Here is a 21,956-nt window from a genome sequence, read left to right on the forward strand (position 1 = left end):
GGGTTTCTGAGCTTTGTTAAGTAAGACTGGAGGGTTCTGACAGCTCAGAAGTGATAGAAATGGCCGAGGCAGACACCAATGGAGTTGAAGTGATCGAGCTGAACCGAGGGGAGGCAGGTAAGAGTAAGTGAGACCTCCGCTAGCCTCCGTCCGTCCTGCATGCGGAACTCATGACTGGCCATGTCATCATCAGTTAGTGCCGCCACTTAGGATCCCTAGGGATAATGTGCTCGAGATCGCACTTTCTGTATTCAATATCCTTCCGTTATTTCGGTAGCATACTTTAGTCGTGCCTTAGTCGTTGATACGATTGACAACACAATTTGTGCCAAATATATCAATATGCATAACTTTTACGTTGCATTTATGTAATTTGTTTGCGTCGCTCAAATAATCACCTTCGTCAAATGGTGCAAGTTATGTTTTTTTGCACGATATTGCACGACGGATTCACGAGACAACAGGAGCTACATATTATCAAACCTTTAGTCATACTAACAGTTAGTCAAGTAGATGAATAGACAAAATGAATAGTATGTTGTTGGCCAATTTGAAAGATCAACTTTGACGGTAGTTTTGTACTAGATCCTGGGACATCTTACACAAAAGTCTTGACTGTAAGCCCATTGTCATTATCATTAACCCTTTCTTGTGTTTCGGACTGTAGGTTTGGGGTTCAACATCAGGGGAGGTGTAGACATGCCCCATGTCCAGGGCGACCCCGGAATCTTCATCACCAAAATACGAGAAGGCGGGGCAGCTGCACTCGATGGGAGGCTACAGGAGGGGGATAAAGTATTAGAGGTTAGACCTAAGCAAACTGTTCCATGTCTCATGTTGTAAACAAAAAATATTGTCACTGACGAAAGGTATTGGATGCTGCCGTGAAAGATCTGACCATTTACGAAATCCATCCAGTTGCTAGAATAACTGTTTTCTTGCATCTTTCATTACCTGGATGTCTAACCTTCATTGACTTGTCATTCTATTATGTTCATCTATCCTGTATTCTGTCTTTATTTTGGCAGCTTTTGTTATCATACTTTCTCCTTTCCTCTTCCAGCAGAGCTCTTTGCCTTCTAATTGTTGTTATGTAGCCTCCATTCCTGACCTGCCTTAAGGTGTGCATTACTTTCTTGTGATAGAATGTCTATACTTGCTCATCATCAACAGATATTGTGCCTTGTATTTGTTGTTGTCCTCTTTTACCACTTCATATATTTTCAACTAGCAGGCTCTGTTGCGCGTTGTGAAAACTGTGAAATTATCATTTAAGTTTTAACACTTGTTACTTCTGTAGACAATCATAAACATGCCTGGAAACATACAGCACTTAAGGTAAATTTTTGTCTTGGAATTCCAAATGCTTACTATTAGTATAGTCATAAATTGGGAATAGAATGATAGACTAGTCATTGTAGGTGAAAATAGATTGTTTAGAATGGCTTCACTCATCATTACTTGACAATATTTTGACACAAAGCCTAGTCTTTAAAACAAAACAAAAACAAACAAAAAAGACAAAGCTCAAGAACTAATTGTTCAACATCATCCTACAGATCAATGGGACATGCATAGAGTCTGTGAACCACCAGGAGGCAGTTCGCTTGTTCTTAGAGTCCGGAGACATCGTCAGGTTAAAAGTCCTACCTGGAGCAGAGAGAGCAATATTGGTGAGTCAGCCATATTTTCTTATAGAATATGTTACATGTGTACCTCTACTGAGTGAGATAGAGTTTCTCTCTTCTCACAGCAATCTGTATTTCTGTTGCCTCAAACATGCCACCCCACCCCAATTTTGTTAACCATTGAAAAGAATTAGGCCACACCAACTTGATTTTATGGATGACATCCTCTGGAAACCCCAAAACTAATGCGCGCGGGCGAAAAAAAGAAAAATCCAGCAAAAAAAAATGCTGCTAAACCACAGGGCTACTAGTACTAGTACAAAGCTGGTATTGCGAATTGAACCACAGAACACAATTTGTTTGTAGGAGGTACATGTAGGTTGTCTTGTTCATCATAGCAGACTATTAGAAGGTACTTGGCTCCGAGGACTGTGGATGATATATGACTGTGATGAGAATACACCCATAAGAGCAGTTTCAACATACATGGCATTAAACTCCATATTAAGCGATCCTCTGGTACAACTGTGCAAACGCAAAATCCCCCTAGCCAACATCGATGGCATACCAATCCACATACGCCCCCAGTTTTCCGATAAGCCGGCACAATGCTAGCCTTTTGCGGCAATCTAAGTCGGCAAGTTCCGGAGTTCTGTGTAGCCTTGGAGGAGGTGATTTTTTTTTTTTTGACAACAGGCGAAAATCAATGCGCGCGCAGATGTCATCCATAAGATTAACTTGGTGTGGCCTTATAGGAAAAGGAAAATGCCTTCTCATACTGAGAGGTGTAAAGCTGACAAATAATACCTGACCATGAAGTGACCTATTTTATCCTTGTTTATAAGAAACTTAGCATGTTTCCTCCAAGCTTATTTATGGTAGTGTCAGTATGAAGTGAACAGCTGCTGACCACTGGTCCATGTGTACTGTACCCTCTACAGGAACAAGATGGCAGCATCATCAGGACAGGAAAGGGTTCCGGCGACTCTCAGGTGTTATGGTGGCTGGGAGCAGCAGCTGCTGTTACTGTTGTAGCCTTGTACACATTCTATAGGTATAGACACTGACTGAGGAGCTAGTAACCTTATATATCTGATTAGATTTAAGATTCTATTGGTTTTTACAAGTCAAGTGTTTGCACTTAACTATTCAGGATATATTAGCAATTGTTATGTACCTGCAGTATGTGTTGTATTTTGTAGCACTGAATGCTGACTCTTCTGTTCATTGCACATGAAAATTGTAATTTTAATGGTCAAATCATCAAAGAATTATGTCATGTTTCAATCAGATCCGTTGTGTTTGCACACAATATACCACCTCACAGCTCATTATTTTCACACATACCAGTGTTGATAATAGATGTGAATTGACTGTTGATACAAATTTGTATAGTGGGACCAAGATTTCATGCAAATGTGGATGTATTGTGTATTTTACTGGCAAAGTGTAAGACTAAGATTGATAGACAAGTCAGCATTGCTTCTTCTGCACAGGACTTGCCAATTTTAATAACTCTTTGCTGAAGCTGTGGTGCTCTTGATATAAAAGCCAACAACTTAATGTTGACCACTCTTCTAAATGAACTCAAACTCTAAACTCCTTTCATAGCTTAATGTAGGGATCACTGCAGTTAATTCAGGACATCTAGAAATATTGTGTTAGTTGAATGAGGTGCATGGCTTGGTTTCTGCCCTACCAAGACTGCTTAAATCATCTTTCATGTACCGGTAATACTTGTTTGTATTTATATACAGTGAAATTCTGATTGATTGCCACTATTGCTTTAAGCTTGAATTTGATGTGTGTTATGTTAGTTGGTCATGTGATTTGAAGTAATTTGTTATGATGTGTCACCTGATTTAATGTTACTCAAAATCTGGATGTGCAGAATATTCAGTTACAGGGTCTTTTTTTAATCTTAGAAATGTGACCTTCCAGTTACTTAAAACAAAGCCCTTCATTACTCCATGGATTGCCACCAAATCTGTGAAATCTATAGATTGGCCCTGCAATAGAAAAGGAATTGATTTTCATTACTTAAGAAGTTGCCTAGCATTTTTTGAGAGTGATGATCCTGTTATAGCTCAGTGGCTGAATACTTCAATGAAACACTACTCTGTATAATGTCATATCACAACATTACTCATTGTGCAGTTGTACACATACTATGTAATAGCCCTGACACAAGCCTGACAAATGGGCTGTAATAACTCTGTGCCATATTTTTACATCTTTGTGTGTAATTTGCTTATGCAATAAAAGCACCTGAGTTTCTTTCCTTTTCCCAGCTTCTATTCTTATTTGTCAGCTTGATATCTGACATGTTTGCTGACAAATCATGCTCTTGTAAAAGTGATCCGTTTACCCCAATCATGTGTGTCCAAAAGAAGTGTTTTGACATTAAGTCAAAATGATATTGTACTATGTATATACAGTACTGTACATATTGGGAGAAAGTGTGAACATTTCTCAGCTTTGATAATAGCATTTTCCTCCTTTTGTAAAACACCCCTGCTGTACTTAGTGAAATAACTGAAAAAAAATTATAATTCATCACCTGGAACCTGCCCAGACCAATTAAGGCTAGTTGAAAACCATTGAGTTCCAGGATTAGCTGCCTAGGATACGGCATTGATTAAGTCTTGAAAAACGCATCATCAGGGCCACATGTAGAATGCCTGGAAAGGTACAACATTTTTTTTCTTCTTTTAAGGATAATGAAAAGGGCAGATTAAAGGATAACGTTAGTTTCAGCTGGGCCCAAGGATTATACGGTGTGTTGCTGGCACATCAATTTTAAGATAAGTTGTGGGTATGAATGAGTTACAGTGTAGAAATAGTCACAAATAATGAGAGTGAGATGTCGCTATAAAACCATGTGAATTGCTATTGACTTGTGCTGGTTTTCTGCATCTGTCAGATTAATTTGTGAAAACAAGGGGGTTTAATCTTTACCTCCTTGGTGAAAACAATGAAATTACAAATTTTTTTAGTCGCTTCTGAAAATTACAAATTATCCTCCTGCTGCTATAAAACACTTCTGCTTTTGAATCACAAGCTTGAAGAAGAGAGAAAGCGGAGAAATGTGGCCTCTAAAGAATACAATATCGATAATCTACCTTTCAAGACTTTGAAAGTGAAAGCAGGCTTGGTGAAAGCGACAGGTATCATCAAGCCTGCGTTTATGCTATACGTCGCTGAGCGGCGTTTTTGAGCAGTCACTTACTTGCACGCTCGCTGCATTGTGGGCCACATCCAACATGGCGGCGTGTAGTTTCAATTTTGTGCTTTTCTGAAGAATCGATACTAAACCATACAATTTTGAAGAACCCGCTGAAATTAGGAGGATTTATTCACGATGGCTGCGGACAGTCGTCTCTCTATTGCCTCTCAGTTCTTTCTGGAGGACGAAGCAGGCCCCGCGGAGGCTGTATCGACCTCGGACAAGGTAAGGCCCAACCGGTCCAGAGCAGCCTCATGATCTGTATTTTGCCTTCATATATATAGATTATTTTGCCTGTATATACTGCTACCGAAGTAATCACAGCCAGGCTTTATCTAGATTATAAAGATTATAGATTTCAAAGTAATGTAGCGTCACAGTCTGTATCATCATGATGCTGAAAAAAGCCACAACAAAGTCCACCTCTCCTGTTACTGATCATGATCCTGATTCCACAGAAAACAAACTAGTGCAAGTTTTAAAACATTTTGCTGATTTCTGCTGATATTCTTCTGAAAACTACGTAGTATTGCCATTGTATGCTTGATTATTTGCTTCCCTTCTGATGGTCTGCCTGCAAACGTCCGTATCTTGACCCTAAGCGACCTTCTCTTTATTATTATTATTAAAGAGCATTTTTGTTAAAGAAGGGGGACAAGTCTGACCCCGCAAATTACAGGCCTGTGTCATTAACCTCTGTACCATGCAAGATGCTGGAGAGGATTATAGTAAACGAATTGATCACTCACATACGGAACAATGATCTCACATGCGAGCAGCAGCACGGGTTCACACATGGGAAATCCACTATAACCAACCTGCTGGAAGCAATGGACGTTTGGATAGAGGCCCTAAGTCATAGCCTGCCAGTAGACGTAATCTTTTTAGATTATGCTAAAGCATTTGATACAGTGCCACACGAGAGACTTCTGAGACGGGTGGAATCCTTCGGAATTGGCGGAAACCTTCTGCAATGGATTCGTAACTTTCTGACACAACGAAGGCAGCAGGTCGTGGTGAACGGAAGTGCCTCCTCATGGAAACCGGTTATAAGTGGAGTGCCCCAGGGTTCGGTCCTCGGACCGCTTCTCTTTACGATTTTCGTATCAGATATTCCGGAAACGATCCAGAACTTTGTCTCGCTGTTTGCAGATGATACGAAAATATATGCTGCAGCCCAAAACTGTGAACTGAACGCACACACAACCTGCTTGCAGGCGGACTTGAACAGCTTACATGAGTGGTCGACAAAGATGCAAATGCAATTCCATCCCGATAAATGCAAGGTCATGCACCTTGGGAAGGCTAACCCCAGACACAAGTATACAATGAATAAAGTAGATGGCACGATGCACACGCTGGAGAGCATAGAAGAGGAAAAAGACCTAGGGGTCACCATTGATAAGAACCTGACTTTCAGCAAACACGCGCAAGTGCAGGCGAATAAAGCAAATAAAACACTAGGGCTGATCAAGCACACCTTCTCACATGTGGACAGTGTATCCTTCTCACTACTGTATAAAAGCCTGGTTTGACCGCACTTAGAATATGCTACGGCAATATGGTACCCCAAAACCAAGAGAGACCGAGACATGGTGGAAAGAGTGCAACGGCGAGCAACAAAACTGGTGAAGAGTTTAGCCAACCTACCATATTCTGAAAGGCTGAGAGAACTGGACCTTCCCACGCTACATTACAGAAGACAGAGAGCCGATATAATCCAGCTGTTCAAGATCACACATGGGTTTGACAAAGTCAGAGTGAACAACCACTGCAACTTATGTGGGAGAGCCATGTTTACGCCAAGCTTGGCAACAAACACACGGGGACACCAGTTCAAGTATCAAATTCAGAAAGCTACAGGCCCGAGGGCACACTTCTTTCCCACACGAGTTACCCCTGCTTGGAACAAACTCTCACAGACCACGGTCAACAGCAAGACAGTGAAAGAGTTCAAGACAAGACTGGGGCAGGAATGGGGACGGCATCCAGACCTATACGAGTACCAATTCACATACTGATGCTACTACCGCCACAACTAGGACAGCCTTATTACCCGTGAGGGTATCGACTGGCTGTGGTTCAAGGTAAAGATTCAAGGTAAAGATATATGTCTGACCTTCTTCAGGTGGTTGACCTGCTGAACCAGGCCTCCCTCATGCCCAAGGATGTGCAGAAGATCAACACACTGAAGCAGGTGCAGGAGCTGATCGTGCAGAAGGACCCTGCACTGCTGGATAACTTCCTAGATGTGAGTTCTCTTCAATCTGATTACTGGTATTAATCATTAATTTTTGTGGTTTTCTCTGTGACCTCTCACTGTAAACTCATTGCTTTGTATCATCACAAACCTAAGCGCGTCTCCTTTCCCCTCCAACTGCTAAATGAAATACTGTGTTAACATGTAATGTAATGAAATGGCAAAAAAGTTGGCATTTGTTAATTCAAAATTTAAGTTTCTGACTAAGGTTTATCTATAGGAGACAATGACATTCATCTGCAGGTTGCCACATGATTTGTATAACTTATTAGTTGTGAACAGTGGCATGGAGAATGTGATGACTGTGATGACTGTTTTGTACCTGCAGGAAATGCTGGCTTTTCAGCAGGACAAGTCAGCCGATGTCCGCAAGTTTGTGGTAGGGTTCATAGAGGAAGCCTGGTAAGTGGAGGAAACTTCTTACAAATAAAGCTTTTTTTGGTGTACTTTCAGTTCTTGCCAGTATGTTTTTCAAGCGTTGACAACCTAGTTGTAGTGTGTTTTATTAACAGTATTTTGGCGTCATAAAAAGTCATTGTTTCAGTAGTTTTCTTTACAGTGCCTTACATGTAGCCTCGTATATCCATCCCTATGGAAGCTGCTAAGTCTCTTTTGTCCTCTCCTCTATATTTGGACACCTTATGGTCAACTAGTCGTTGTAGATTATGTGTACCTGATTTTGTGCTAAATCATGTCCTCTGTTTCCCCCTACAGTAAACAGGACCCAGAACTGCTGACTAAAGTAGTGGCCAACCTGAACATGCTGCTGGAGGATGAGAATGTCAATGTTGTGAAGAAGGTCATCCTGTCCACAACACAGATATACAGAGTTGGGCTGTCGGTAAGTTCATTTACAATCACTCATCATCTGGAAAATGCCATGTAGACTGTTTTGATGATACTTGGACTGCTATTCTTACTTGATTTGTTGATTTGTTAATAAGTTGATGACATCTGCACCAATAGTTGATATGTTATTGTTCTCTTTTTCCAGTGGCTGAGTAAAGTGAGAACCATCTCTGAGGAGATGGAGTCTACCTGGGACATGATTGTCACCATGAAGAACCGCATCCTGGTCATGTTGGACTCTGAAAATGACGGGTGAGTAGGACATTGAAAACTGGATCATAGCCTGTAAAACATCAAGTGGTATCTTATTTATTTCATTTATTGGCAGCACAAAGCAAGTGAATGCTCACGCAGCACAGGATGGTATTGTTGAATAATAGTCTGCTAATGTCCTCTCTTACAGAAATGTATCTTTATGCATAATGTTACAATCTTTTCACAAAGGCAGTTTAGTTGGTTTTAAAGCATGAACCTGTAGGAATTTGTTTATTGATTTGGCTGTTATGACTCTTGTCCCCTGCAGTGTCCGTACCCACGTGGTGAAGTTTCTGGAGATGATGATTGTTGTCCTGAGTGCCAGAACACCTGTAAGTTATCACCTGAGTTAGCATGGTGTTTGTGATAGTAGCAATTAATGTAATAAAAATTAGTGTGATACTACGTATGAAAGTTTATGTTTTACATTACTCTGAATATCCTTCATTGACATGTGGCTGTATCACAAAACCTCTGCTGTGTTCTGCAGGACTCTGACATTCCCAAGAAGACAGAGAATGACATCTCACTTGACCAAGTAAGCCTTGTTTTTTTAAAACACAAAATGAAGTTATTACTTCTGCTATCTGGCTACACCAACTGATAATTCCTTTACTGAAGATGGAGTTATGTAGCCGTAAGCTTGTTTTTGTGAAATGGAAACTTCCTTCTTTAGCAACCTACATATGTATCACAGGTTTTAAATTATTCTTTAGCACCTTGAAGTAGCCTTTTGGTACCCCATTCTCTAACAATTACAGAGTTGGGCAGCAGGGAGAAGGTTAAAGAGCTTTAGGAGTGTACCTTGATGTCAGTGCCCTGTGTGTTGTAGATCAAGACTGTTCATCTCTCTCTAAGTACACCTGGTATTAGTGTAATTTCAACACATTCTGACTGACAAGTACTTCCTGTCCTGTAGGTTCCCAAGGGCCACCCAGTGATCAGGTACAAAGAGCTGTGTGATGAGGGCACTAAGATCCTGGACATGATGCTGGACTTCACTGCCTCTGCTCACATCTCCAGGTAAGACTCAGCATAGTCTGTACACGTTCTGTCCCCGTGGTCTGGGCTGTTGAGCTATTCCCATATCAAGACTTCTCTCCATATAATAGGTTTGGCTATTCAAAGAAAGAAGTATGCGTCAAAAGGTCAATAAGAAATGTGTGGTGGTGTATTGTATAACCCTCTTATTGAGACAGATAAAATCTATGGTTGTCTAGTATAAGGTTAGGGTAAATGAAATGAAAATGTTCCTGCTGTGAAAAATTCTCTCTTTTGAAACCTTTGATCAGTAGTTCACAGGAAATGTAAATTCCTTGGACATATTTTCCATGATCTGAACCTTTTTTCCCTGCAGTATGAATCTGATGGCAAGCATGGGGTCTCTGACGGCCATCGCAAAGCAGCGCCCCCTGTACATGGCCAGAGTAGTGCAGGCTTTTGAGTCCCTCCATGGTAGGTAGATTTTACATGCCTGTTTCAGGAAAAGCCAAAAACTAAAAGTTGTACTTAATTTGCACATTTTACATGCCATTTGAACCACTCTAAAAAAAGAACTACATGGAGTTATAGTTATACATGGGTTTCAATCACAATGGGTAAAAAAAAGACCTTTTTTGAAATGCCAATCCTTTTTTTATATAAACATGCTATGGGCTAATGGCCTACTTGATGTAACCACACATTTTTTTAATTTTCCAGTGAACCTGCCTCCAACCCTGGCAAAATCTCAAGTCAGCAGTGTCAGAAAAAACCTCAAGGTGAGAATTTAACTTCTGTTAGTATTGTGGAACATGTAGGATGCCTGAGAAGTAGAACATCATTCAGAGCCATGTATCCAAAGTCCATACACAATGTCTTAAGTTGGTGTTCTGTTTTCCTGTAGCTCCAACTGTCGACCCTGCTGAAGCATCCATCCTCAGCAGAGTTCCACTCCCAGATCACCACACTACTGCTGGACCTGGGGGCCACACAACAGGAGGTAAGATGTTCAATATTTTATCAACTAAAAAATCTGGCCAACCACCTTGATCCAAATCCTTTCTGTGTTGTTATTATATTAGTTGTAAGTGTTTTATATGTGCTTGGTTGTTAACTCAGTTTTTGTACCATCCAATGCAGCTCCAGAAAATGATCCCCAAGCCTTCCAGAGCTGAGAAAAGAGAAAGGTATGATTTATAGATCTTTCAGTTAAGCAAAATTATTACTCATCCATAAATTTTGCATTCATGAATTTGTACCCAATGATAAAGGGTAGCGCAAGCCACAATAAGTAAATGTTGAACATACAGTGTGGTACGGCAGATAGCCGATGCTATCTGAAACGTCTGACTGTTTAAAATTTTATCCAGTTGCTTGAGTAACTATTTTTGGCGTATCTTATTACCTGGATGTCTAACCTTCATCAACATATGCAGTGTGGTACTTTGTGCAATGTGTGTTCAAAAGTTAAGACAAGTGCTAACAGCTACTCATTTCCTTCCTAATTATAAGGTCTGAGGCTGGAGAAACATCACAGCCATCTAAAAAGCCCAAAGTTCAGGTACTGTCTTTGTCGATATTATGTTTATAGTCTCATGCTACTGTACTCAATGTTTCCAAAACACAGCAAGCTAGGTAGACTTGAGATATTTGTCTTTGTCATATAGTATTTTGGACAAAATGTTCCATGACTACTGGTTTAACTGAATGAGAGATTGCAGTACTTTGCTTGTATCCAATGTTGTTCTTGTACTTCTTTCATCTTGCTGTCTTGTTGACTGGGAACACCAGGATGACAAGGTAGAATATTGCTCACTAATGTACACATTAAACTTTCTGGCATAACAATCTGATTTTTTACAGCAATGTTGTTTGATATTTGACAACTTCACAGTGTTAACTGTCACTTTTCCCCTTCTCTTCTTTCAAACTGTCTGCTTAAGGATGAAAAGGTATTTTCTCCTTCGTCCCTCAGCATGTTTAACTTCTTGTACTTCTGTACCTTACATGATACGTAGCTGCTGATTCTTAAATTCTATAGTGGCTAGTTCAGTCTTGTTTCCCCTGTTCTCTAATCTCTGTTTCTACCCTTCCTACTCTCTCTACCTCATTGCTGTAAGGATGACAAGGTACTGTTCATTCTCGTTGTCTACTTGCACTTCTCTTGCCTGTCTATTAACTGCTCTGCTTTTATGTCTAGTTTATGTAATTCCATATTCAACCTTTATTGTATCCAGTCTACAGTGTTTTACAAGCAGTAAAGATGGTAGGTTGGTAAAGTAAGCTGTGAAGAGTATACAATCCCTCCATGTGTCAGCCACTGACAAAAGGTAGTGGATGCTTTCTGAAACGTCTGCCTGTTTCCAAATCTATCCAGTTGCTTGATTAAGTGTTACCTTGCGAATCCTTCATGTGACATGTCCCCTCCCAGGATGAAGAAGAGGATAAAGTAGAAGAGAAGCCTCCTCCCAAGCTGGCCCCGGTCACCACACAAACGGCCAATGACATCACTGCCAAGTACCTCATCCCTCTACTGGGCAATGACAACGTTGCTAACATAGTGCTGCTGTCTATGGTAAGGATCAATCCTTCATTGTGTTGATCTCGGCCATTCCAACTGCCTCTGTTAAAAAATCTTGTCAAGCAATGGGACGTGGATTAGAGATCTGTTTATACCACTACCCCCAACATCCAAAGTTTACTATAATCATTGAGTTGTGTCTCTATACATGGTTAAATATGTTTTTGGAGGTACATGTACAAGTTTTGCAGTATTAAGTTAAAAGCAATGGTAGTCTTCCATAAGCCTGTAAATGTACCCATATTAACATCAACATGTTCCCCTGTAGGTTACCCTGCCTGACAACATGCCAGCTGGGTTCCAGTCCACCTACACACCCATCCAGTCTGCAGGTACAGAGGAGCAGGTGGGCCACCTGGCACGGCTCATGGCAGCGCAGATGACAGCTGCAGGGATTGGGCCTGGGGTCGAGGAGATGCAGAAACAGGTACATGAGCACATTTAAAGTCATACCTGGGCTATGATAATGTTCAATACGGGTGTTCCGAACCATTCTGTATTTTACAGTATCCCACACTTGTATCCTATGGGCTTCCAATAGGCCCTTACCTTGGGTGATACAGAATACACTAGGACTAAAAGTTGTGGAGCATCTGAGTCCCTTTATGAAGGACCTTTAGCATATTTTGCTGCATCCTCCGACCTTTTTATGTCACATTGATTTCACAAAAGGCTGCTGCTAGTGACAAAGCCAAGAAGGAGGTTGAAGATGCGGGGTCAGAACATCGAGGGAAGCAGAGCATCCAGACTGTTGTGGGAGGGACGACCGATCGGGAGAAGAAGAAACCAGCCCCACTGCAACCTCAGTTACAGGTATTTCTTCTCATATCTGTTACAGAAACAGACAGCATTTTGTATATGTAGAGAAATGTTTAGAATGTTAAATTCTTGAAAGATTCTGTTCAAAAAGAAGCCAGTACCGCTACAAGTATGTCTTCTCCTATCTGTTAAAAAAATGTGAAATTGGACAGCATTGTTTATATTTAGAGAAATGTAATAAAGTTAAATGGCTTTTTTTAGAAAGATTTTGCCCTAAAACAACAATGAGTGTTTTTTAAGTGTCTAGTCTTGGACACTGGAAAGAACATCACAGGTAACCGTGACCACATGTATGGTTTTATATTCTAGCAACAAAAGAGCCGTCGCATTAAGGGTTTCCGGTTAGCAGACACGCTGAAGCCACTGGATGATGATGAAAACCAGGCCATGGTGAAGGCTGCGCTGAAGCGCATACTGGATGCAGAGCGTAAGTATTGCTTTGTCTCCTTGGAATCTTTCTCAAAGCAACCTTGTCTGTGGGGTTTGGTAGGTAGAGTTTTGTAGCATCATCCAACCCTTTTATCTAACATCTGTTGGAGTAATTCATATAGGATATCATTTCAAGTGATATCTTGGCTACTGCTTACTAAATTACAGTCACAGCAGAAACACAGTGATATTTATAGAAAGTGTGTATAGTCTTGGTGCCTGGTTGCTGTATTTGTAGGGATTTTGTGGTACTTGTTGTTGTAGAGTTTGAATGATTCCCCTTCCATGATCTGTTCCTTGTGCAGGCACAGCTATTGCAGGTGGAGTTTCCCAGGAGCGGATGAAGATTCTCTCCTCACTAGTGGTGAACTTTGGGGACAACCTTATTGACAGTAAGGAGTTTCAGTTTGTTGTTCTGAATTCTTAACATTTTCTGAGGAATTAGACATGTAACATCTACAAACATGTGTAAGGAGGTATTTGTGAAATATAAGCAGTCGTGAGGATCACATCTGCTCATGACAAGTACTATGATTCATAGATTTAAGGGATTTGGAATTTCTCAAGTTTCATTTTATGGTATGGCTACCTAGGAATTCCTTGTGAGATGATTGCATTCCGTTATGTTATTGTGGAGAAATGAATAGAACTAAACCTAAAGGTTTCAGTTTGGAGCTTACCTGCAGAACTTTTATCTCTTTTTATTGCACTCAGTGTTCAAGTAAAGGTGTATCAATATAATGTCTTCTCCATTTCATCTCAGTTGTACAAGACTTCATCCTGGAGGACGTGCGTGGCCGTGTGGAGCTGGGCTTCTCCTGTCTGTACAAGATGCAGGCGGAGACGATCGGCAAGGTTAAGGATCAGGCATCCCTGCAGCGCTACGAGCTCTGCCTGGTCAGAATGCTGTCTGGGATCTGCAACCGGCCCGACCAGAGGGACGGGTGAGGAGCTTACCCTTTCTTCTTTTCTTTTATTCTTTCCATTAAATATTCACATTCATCAGGAAGCAGACTGAAAGTATTGTCTTTCTTCAATGACAAAAGTGTGATTATAGTACAAATAGGATCATTACAAATTGTTCAAAATAACAGGCACACAAGCAACTGGATAAATGGTCAGATCTTTCAGCTAGCATCCGCAACCTTTTGTCATTGACTGAGGAGTGGATGCTACCTGAAACATCTGACCGGTTACAAAATCTTTCCAGTTGCTGTTGTCTATCCTTCATTAATGTGTCAACCTGATGTGGTTTTACTGAGGACTGACTATTTTATCCCCCCAGGCTGTTTCACCAGGTGGTGGCAGGTGCGCCCTACATCACTGATGGAGCTGTGGACATCATCCGCAACTTCTGTCTGGATGAGGTGGGTTATCTTTACTTTAATTTATGATGCTGACAAAACTTTTCTGCCTGGAGTACAAACAGAAATTTTGCGGTGGTTTAATGGTCAAGGTTTTCGTGGTGATCTTTTCACCATAAACTCAAAACCACCATGAAATTGCTTGTTCTTTCTTCTGCATGCTTATCCCATTGTTTTAACTTTAAAACCACTGCGAACACTTCATTTTCTCCCTTCTGGGAAATTAAATCCTCGCAAACTTAAAGGCATTTACAGCAATACTTCATGAAATTTCTAAAAAAAACTATATTCCTTTTCAGGAATTGAATTCAATGTTAGTAAATCACTCCCATGTGTTGTAATCCAGATGGAGTGATTAGTAACTCACTCAGAAACGTTGATGAAGGTTAGACATCCAGGTAGTAAGATAAGCCAAAAATAGTTACTCAAGCAACTGGATAAAATTTTATCCAGTTGCTTGAGTAACTATTTTTGGCGTAACTCACTCAGAACTTTCTGTGGAATGACTAATTTTTTTCTTTTTCAATACATTGTACCTGCCGTATTTGTGTGCTCCAGAACCATGTGTACATTGGCATGTCCACCCTGCGTGACCTCATCATCAGCCGCCCCTCCCAGCAGCTGCTGTTCCTGCAGGTCCTACTCGACCTCACTCAGAGTGAGAAACTAGAGGTCAGTAGCCTTTGACCTTTCACCCTGTAGGTCAAAGGAAATTACCAGTATGTAAAATAGATTTATTGGGTTAGATGCAACTGTGTTTATTAGTCTTTTCATTCACAAACAGTGTATGAAGTTTTTTCCATTGTAATGTCTGACCATCAGTGGTAATGCTATGCTGCTACTTTCAAAGCTAGAATGGCATGTATATTGGTTTATTGAAATCTTGAATGGATGGGTCTGTCTCTATCATGCAGGTACGCTCCAACAGTATCCGCTTTGTGAAGCTGCTTCACCCAAAACCAAAGCTACAGGAGGCCATTGAGGTCAGTAGTTATGATACAACATACTTGCCTCGTCTGCTGTACCAGTACATTGAAACACTTGTATGTACACCATGATAACTTAAGAAAATGTTTGTCATTGCGATTCTGAAATTCATTTATATTTCTTCCTCAATCATGAACAAAGGCTTCTTGAAGGGCGATTCAAGAGATCTAGAGGTGAAACAATTAGGAGACAGTTGAGCATCTAAACATTTCACAGATCTCTCAATCTGAACATCCAGTGATCTCTTAAGTCTAAACTTTCAATGATCTCAAACACTCATTAGTTGCCCGACGGTCCCCATCCTGTGGAAATGGGGCCTAGGAAAGGGTTATTTGTGTCTTTAAATGTATTTGTTTTCCGATGTTGATGTCATCTGGTTCTTTCCCTGCAGTCGTTTGCCCTGACCTGTCTGAAGTGTCTGGTGAACAAGGCTCCGCCCCCACGACTGGTGATTGGCAAACCAGCTGCAGGTATGAGAGTGGATCTCCTCATGTATCTATTCAGACTGAGTACCTCTATATAACTTGTAGTAAACTATTGACTTAACTATTCAAATGAATATGAAGTAAACCAAGAATACTATATATATATGGTAAGTTTTATGTCATAGATTTCAGTTTTTTTCTGCTCTGGGGCTTGACCGTTTCTGCTACTGTATGAGATGCATTTTATTCTGTTGTTAACAGAGGCTGAGTGGACGGAGGACCTGATCAAACTGTGTCTCCATCTGTACCTGGCCCTGCTGCCCCTCAACCATAAACTCATCCACGAGTGAGTAGGCAGTTGATTGCTTTAATTCATCTGTTTGTTAAACTGTTTTCCAGTTGTACTGCACCAACAGTGGGGGTTACCAAAGCTTGTATTAATGCTTTTGTTTCAGTGACCTTATCAGAACCGTTCGTTTGAACATTGTGCACTGTGGTAAACCTATTTGTAGACCTTTATATCAGTACTGTATTATATCAATATGGTAACAGATTATCAGTCTGAAAAACTCATGCTTATGTGGATGTGTTACTGACATGTTTAGAAAAAGAGTGGTGAGTGCACATTTGTAAAGATTCTCATACATTTCCTTCCCTACCAGACTTGCTTCTGTGTATGTAGCAGCCTCGGCCAACATCAAACGTGTTGTGTTGAGAGTTTTGGAGAGCCCGGTGAGTTTGTTTGGCATCTGTTAACGTGTTACTGTATCCCAGTGTATGTCACAGAACTTCCATTTGAAATGCAGCTGCACATATTCCTCCTTCCATCAGAAGTTTTAAAAAAATCTTTGTTCTACAAGCCCATGGTTTTCTTCAGATACAGCTCCTTTACTGTCAGCTATAGACCATACAACTCAGCTATATATAACCTGAGAGAAAACTCTGTTTGAGTCTTTTGGAATTTTACATGCCATACCTGGTAGCCTTTGTTAGTACAAAATAGGCACAAAGCACAACATGTTTTTTGAACATTTAGAAGTGACATTGCCAATGATATTACATACAGTAATGTTAATAAATGTGTTTTTGTGACCATGCTCAGGTGAAAGGTATGGGTATGGCATCTCCAGAGTTACTACTGCTGGTGGAGAACTGTCCTCGTGGGGCGGAGACTCTGGTCACCAGGATGTTACATGTGCTCACTGATAAGGGTAAGGTTCTATTGTCTTCACAACAATATGCAACACAGATATTTTTTTCACTTTTAAAAAAAGCAGACGACTGTGTGACTTCAACTGATCATGTCTTCTTTAGCTGTGTTGCATGTCTTAAAGTTAAACATGTAAGTTAATGGCAGTGGTTTCAGGTTAGAATGCTTAAGTGATATTATTTAACTTGATAAGATACTTTCTTTCCAGTTGATGTATTGTGTTCGAATTTGCAGTATCTAAAACTGTGATAATTCATTTTTGTGCCTTTTTGTTTTTCTCCCATAGCTCCACCCTCTCCTGAGTTGGTGAGAAGAGTACGAGACCTGTACCATAAGAGAGTTCCTGATGTTCGTTTCCTCATTCCTGTACTCAACGGGCTGGAAAAGGTATTGTTTAGCCTTGCACTTCAAAAGATGTGAAATTATTGCCTTTATTGGTGTCTTTGTCTTTCATTGGGTCCATAACAGACATCCAAGTACAATGATTCATATTTTCCTTTCTGCTTCAGAAAGAGGTAGTGGCTGCACTACCCAAGCTGATCAAGCTGAATCCCATCGTGGTGAAAGAAGTCTTTAACAGGCTGCTGGGAACACAACATGGTAAGAATTGATTGCGTTGATCAATGAATGCGATCTTTTCTACTGAAACAGTTCTACAGCAAGATGTGTAAGTTGCATGAGAGATTTGAAGTGGAGAACAACTTTCTATTGTTGTATCCTACACCTGCACCTCTTATTTACAGTTATTTTGAAGTAAATTGATTGGTTTGATGTGTTTTCCCAGCCGGAGACGGTAATGCTGGCCAGAGCCCCCTGACCCCTGGGGAGTTGCTGGTGGCGCTACACAACGTCGACACAGCAAAGTGTGACATGAAATCCATCATCAAGGGTAAGACAAACTGAAATATGCTCTATGCAATATGACTATCATCATCATCCTTACCCTATAGTATGCTTGTAGCAAGGAGAAGCTTGAAAAATAAAGATAACTTCTTAATTTGCAATGACGATGATAACAGCAAGTCTAACCTACTGTCTTCCTCAGCAACCAACCTGTGCTTTGTTAACAGCATGTGTAGACTCCAGAAATATTCCCAATAAACTGATCTGGTATCTCATATGTTCTGGACCCAACTTAACAGTAGTACTCATCTGTCTTTGCCCCTCCTTCCCCCCAGCAACTGGCCTGTGCTTTGCTGAAAAGCAGGTGTACACGTCGGAGGTTCTGGCTGTTGTGATGCAGCAGCTGATGGAACAGAACCCGCTGCCCACCCTGCTGATGAGAACAGTGATCCAGTCCCTCAGCATGTACCCCCGTCTGCTGGGCTTCGTCATGAACATACTGCAGAGGCTCATCATCAAGCAGGTGAGTCTTCTCTCATTTGTCAGCTTAGTCTGTAGTTTGCACACTGTTTGTGCTGGTCCTCAAAACCTTTGTCAAAATAAATGTTGAAATTGTTGTGGTGGTTTTATGTTCACAGTTTTCCCGGTGACCTCTTCACAGTGAACTTAAAGCCACCACGAAAAGTTTTGTTCTGTCTTCTACCTGCCCACCCCCTTGTCTAAGCAATATATACTGCTACTATACACCTTTCTCACGCGGCGGACATGATAGAATGAAGACGAGGCCAATGAGGCAAAGAAGCAAAAATAATGTACAGATTTAGTTTTCCTCCTAAATCACATTAAGTTTTAAAATATGATATCCAAGTATCAATATTACAACTAATACAATGTACAAAAAATATGCAGCAATTTAGAGCTTCGTTGACCGATCCCATAGTCTCCGCCCTCCTCTGTCAGAGCGTAGAAATGCAAAATAAAAACATAGAAATGCAAATATTTGACGGTCATGCAGCCACGTCCTCATTGGTCGATTCTCTAATTATCAGGTAATCATTGGCTAAACTGGTAATTGTGATTGACAGTTAGGATCGGTCTAATGTTTGCCACAAGGGCCTCGTTTTCATTCTATCATGGCCGCCGCGTGAGAAAGGTCTATTGTTTCAACTGTGAACTTGAAACCACTGCAAACACACACATTTCCTCCCTATCTTGGAATTAAATCCCCAAATGTGAACTTAAAAGCCATTGACAGTAAACTTTGTTTCCCTCCCTAAGGTGTGGAAGCAGCCAAAGGTTTGGGAAGGTTTCATCAAGTGCTGCCAGCGCACCAAGCCGCAGTCCTTCCAGGTGCTGCTGCAGCTGCCACCCCCGCAGCTGAAGAACGTGTTCGAGAAGTGTCCAGACCTGCGGGCGCCGCTCCTGGAGCAGATCAACAACTTCACGCCCCACCAGCGGGCACACATCCCGCGGCCCATCATGATGGTGGTGGAGGCTGAGCCCTCCGCGGAGGAGATGAAGGTGGCCCAGGCTAAAGCACAGGCTCAGGCAGACAAGGCCGCACAGGAGAAGGTCAACCAGGTCAGAGGACAGTCTGATGGATTTATACTGCGTTGCATTTGGTGCATTACAAAAGTTTTTATGAACGAGATTAGAGTAAGGGTATGTAAGGGGTTGCCTCATATTCCAGGCATGTGTTTTAGGCTTTTGGTGGAGGTAGATTTGCCTAGCAAGACCAAGCCTTGCACATCTCAAATGTGAAATATCAGATATTTGCAATGATAAAAAAACTGATTTTGAAAAATGATGAATAATTTTTTGGGTTTGTTTTCCCCCTCAGGAAAAGGTAGCTGCAGAACAGAAAGTGAAGGAAGCAGCCCAGAAAGCTGCAGCAGAACAGCAGGCAGCCCAGAAGCCCCCAGAAGTCCAGAAGCCACCTCCAAAGCCAGCTGCAACACCAGTGGTCCAGAAACCACCAGAGGTCAAGTCCACCCCTCCTCCTCCTGCGGCCAAGTCCACCCCGCCTCCGCCTGCCTTCCAGGGCATGGCCATCTCCACAGTCATCGGGGGAGTACGCACACCCCCAACCAGTATGTCGAGCAGAGCAGGAACCCCCACAGGAACCCCCGTCAGAACAGGAACCCCCACAGGGACCCCCATCAGACCACCTGTCTCCACACCTTCATCGGCTCCCAGACAATGTGAGTTGGAAAGTGTCAATGTGATCTTTGTTCACTGAAATAGTCCTAACTACAGTGATGCTTCTAAGATCTATAATGATGTAAATATGAATCCAAAGAAAGGTACATGTTTGTATTTCAGTTAATGTGCTATCAACTGCTTGTAAGTTCCTTATAGCACCTCAGGCACCTTTATTGTGCCCCCCATGACTGTTGCTGCCATGTTCCCCCAGCTGGCATGAGCAGACCGGCGGTGGCAGGAGGGAGATCCCAGGCTGCCGCCAAGCCTCCCGGGGCCCCGCTGGTTAAACAGGCAGCAGCAGCTCCGCAGCAGAAACCCAAACCCGCAGCACCTGCAACTCAGCCCAAACCAGCAGGTGAGAGGTGGTCCAGCAAATTGTCTTGTGGTCTTTTTTTTAAACACTTCTTCCCCACAAAGTAAAACATCAACAGGAAGATATGTCTGATAACAGAATGGCCACTTTCCTTTTGCCTGTTTATCAGAACTACAAGGAAAGGTATTGTATGTGCTGTAGTATTGTAGATTTGACTGTATAATCTCGGCAGTTAGAGAACTTTTGTCCCTTACCACTGTTTCAACCAAGCTTTTGGTACCCATTTAGAAAATATAGGCACATTAAAAAGCAATAACTTGTGCATTTGGAAACAAAAGAAATTCATGTTGTTGCTGCAGATGAAAAATGTCAGATGATATCTAATATTCCTCAACAGGTGCTGCAAAGCCTGTACCTTCACCTGCAACAGCTGCATCCAAACCAGCTGTGCAGCCAGCTGCTAAACCTACTGCAGCAGCTTCCTCAGCGGACACAGCAAAACCTGAGGTAAAACAGCCTGTCCAGGTGAAACAGGAACCTGTCCCGGTGACACAGGAACCTGTCCAGGTGACACAGGAGCCAGCTCAGGTCAAGCAGGAACCTGTTCAAACTCCAGCTTCTCCCAAGCCCCCTGATGCAGAGCAGATGGAGGTAGACCAGCCAGCAAAGGAGGAGAAGATGGAGACTGATCAGGATGAACAGAAAGTAGAGGAGGCCTCAGGATCGCGAAGGAGAAGTGCCAGAATTAAGGCAAAACATTGATAAAAGTCTACTAGTAAGAAATTCCTACTACTACACAATAGACCGATCCCAAAGCCACGCCCCCTGTTCGATTTCGAACATCTCCGTCAAAAACAGGGTTTGACGGACCAAACATGGCCGCCGCGGCTAAGTTGAAAATAATGCCACTGACTTCGGTTTAGCTTTTGTGACACTGAAACCGTTTCAAAGCGGGCCAAATAAGAATGCTATGCTGAAGGCTGTATCCACCAGGTAGAGTTGTCTAAAGAGGGGGTATATGTAGTTGAGGTGAGAGCGTAATGTTTTCGGTATGCGCCGCATAGTTTTCCCTTGTCGGTGGGCATCAGCGCCCAGTTTCTAACAAGCAGTCGATGCACATGTAAAACAGGGTTCATATATCTGTGACAGGGTTCCCACTGTATTGACTGCATGTATAACAGCTGCATGGTATTTAGTAACTAAGAATTAAAATGCATCCTTTCACTTACCTGTTCATTTTCAAGTTAACCAGTTTCACACACCAGTAACTGAAGAGACGAAACTCTGCGCTAGCGGAATTTGTAGTAGTCAGCATGTGGTACAAGATTCCTCTCCTTGAGTGCCCGATCTATTTTCTTTTTAAATTTGTTTTTGTTCTGGGCATGCATTCAACCAATACAGTGGAAAACCTGTCCCAGATATATGTACCCTACTTTACACGTGCCATTTCTGCACCGCCAACACTGTTTTTGACGGAGGTGCTCTGAATAGAACAGGGGATTCTATGGGTCTTCTATTCGTTCGATATGGATATGGTGTTCGACAGGATCGGTCTATAGCCTAATATACACACACGTTTTCTGT

The 21,956-nt window shown here is 41.7% G+C and overlaps 2 protein-coding genes across 3 annotated transcripts; both read left to right on the forward strand.

Moving 5' to 3' along the window:
* The first annotated feature begins 3 nt into the window (after positions 1–3).
* LOC136433534 (synaptojanin-2-binding protein-like) lies at positions 4–3,905 on the forward strand. 2 transcript variants are annotated; one of them, XM_066425845.1, is made up of 4 exons: positions 4–117; positions 668–804; positions 1,560–1,673; positions 2,570–3,905. In XM_066425845.1, the coding sequence occupies exons 1-4, from the start codon at positions 60–62 to the stop codon at positions 2,693–2,695; spliced, it is 435 nt and encodes a 144-aa protein (XP_066281942.1). In that variant the 5' UTR covers positions 4–59; the 3' UTR covers positions 2,696–3,905. The 2 variants fall into 2 exon arrangements, with proteins under 2 accessions (XP_066281942.1, XP_066281941.1); XM_066425844.1 differs by having other exon boundaries at positions 9–123.
* Positions 3,906–4,861: 956 nt separating this feature from the next.
* On the forward strand, positions 4,862–21,144 carry LOC136433527 (symplekin-like). Its single transcript, XM_066425833.1, has 34 exons — positions 4,862–5,079; positions 6,983–7,105; positions 7,443–7,516; positions 7,829–7,955; positions 8,109–8,215; positions 8,487–8,550; positions 8,709–8,756; positions 9,138–9,241; positions 9,576–9,673; positions 9,920–9,978; positions 10,104–10,199; positions 10,340–10,386; positions 10,712–10,760; positions 11,631–11,774; positions 12,049–12,207; positions 12,453–12,593; positions 12,909–13,026; positions 13,334–13,420; positions 13,792–13,972; positions 14,314–14,395; positions 14,951–15,064; positions 15,307–15,375; positions 15,771–15,849; positions 16,066–16,150; positions 16,467–16,536; positions 16,907–17,015; positions 17,301–17,401; positions 17,524–17,614; positions 17,799–17,903; positions 18,193–18,380; positions 19,136–19,438; positions 19,698–20,058; positions 20,271–20,414; positions 20,770–21,144. Exons 1-34 carry the CDS (start codon positions 4,990–4,992, stop codon positions 21,132–21,134), a joined length of 4,182 nt encoding a protein of 1,393 aa, XP_066281930.1. The 5' UTR covers positions 4,862–4,989; the 3' UTR covers positions 21,135–21,144.
* The last annotated feature ends 812 nt before the right edge of the window (positions 21,145–21,956 follow it).

Source organism: Branchiostoma lanceolatum, chromosome 4, assembly GCF_035083965.1.
Source record: "Branchiostoma lanceolatum isolate klBraLanc5 chromosome 4, klBraLanc5.hap2, whole genome shotgun sequence".
NCBI lineage: Eukaryota > Metazoa > Chordata > Leptocardii > Amphioxiformes > Branchiostomatidae > Branchiostoma > Branchiostoma lanceolatum.

What these genes read in the sequence shown, in the direction of transcription:
- LOC136433527 (XM_066425833.1), top strand. Translation starts at nt 4,990, where the DNA reads ATGGCTGCGGACAGTCGTCTCTCTATTGCCTCTCAGTTCTTTCTGGAG. An exon ending in TCCTGAGTGCCAGAACACCT is followed by an intron (nt 8,551 to 8,708) that starts GTAAGTTATCAC and finishes TGTGTTCTGCAG; the next exon opens with GACTCTGACATTCCCAAGAA. An exon ending in GTGTCAGAAAAAACCTCAAG is followed by an intron (nt 9,979 to 10,103) that starts GTGAGAATTTAA and finishes GTTTTCCTGTAG; the next exon opens with CTCCAACTGTCGACCCTGCT.
- LOC136433534 (XM_066425844.1), top strand. Translation starts at nt 60, where the DNA reads ATGGCCGAGGCAGACACCAATGGAGTTGAAGTGATCGAGCTGAACCGA. An exon ending in CCGAGGGGAGGCAGGTAAGA is followed by an intron (nt 124 to 667) that starts GTAAGTGAGACC and finishes TTCGGACTGTAG; the next exon opens with GTTTGGGGTTCAACATCAGG. An exon ending in AGGGGGATAAAGTATTAGAG is followed by an intron (nt 805 to 1,559) that starts GTTAGACCTAAG and finishes ATCATCCTACAG; the next exon opens with ATCAATGGGACATGCATAGA.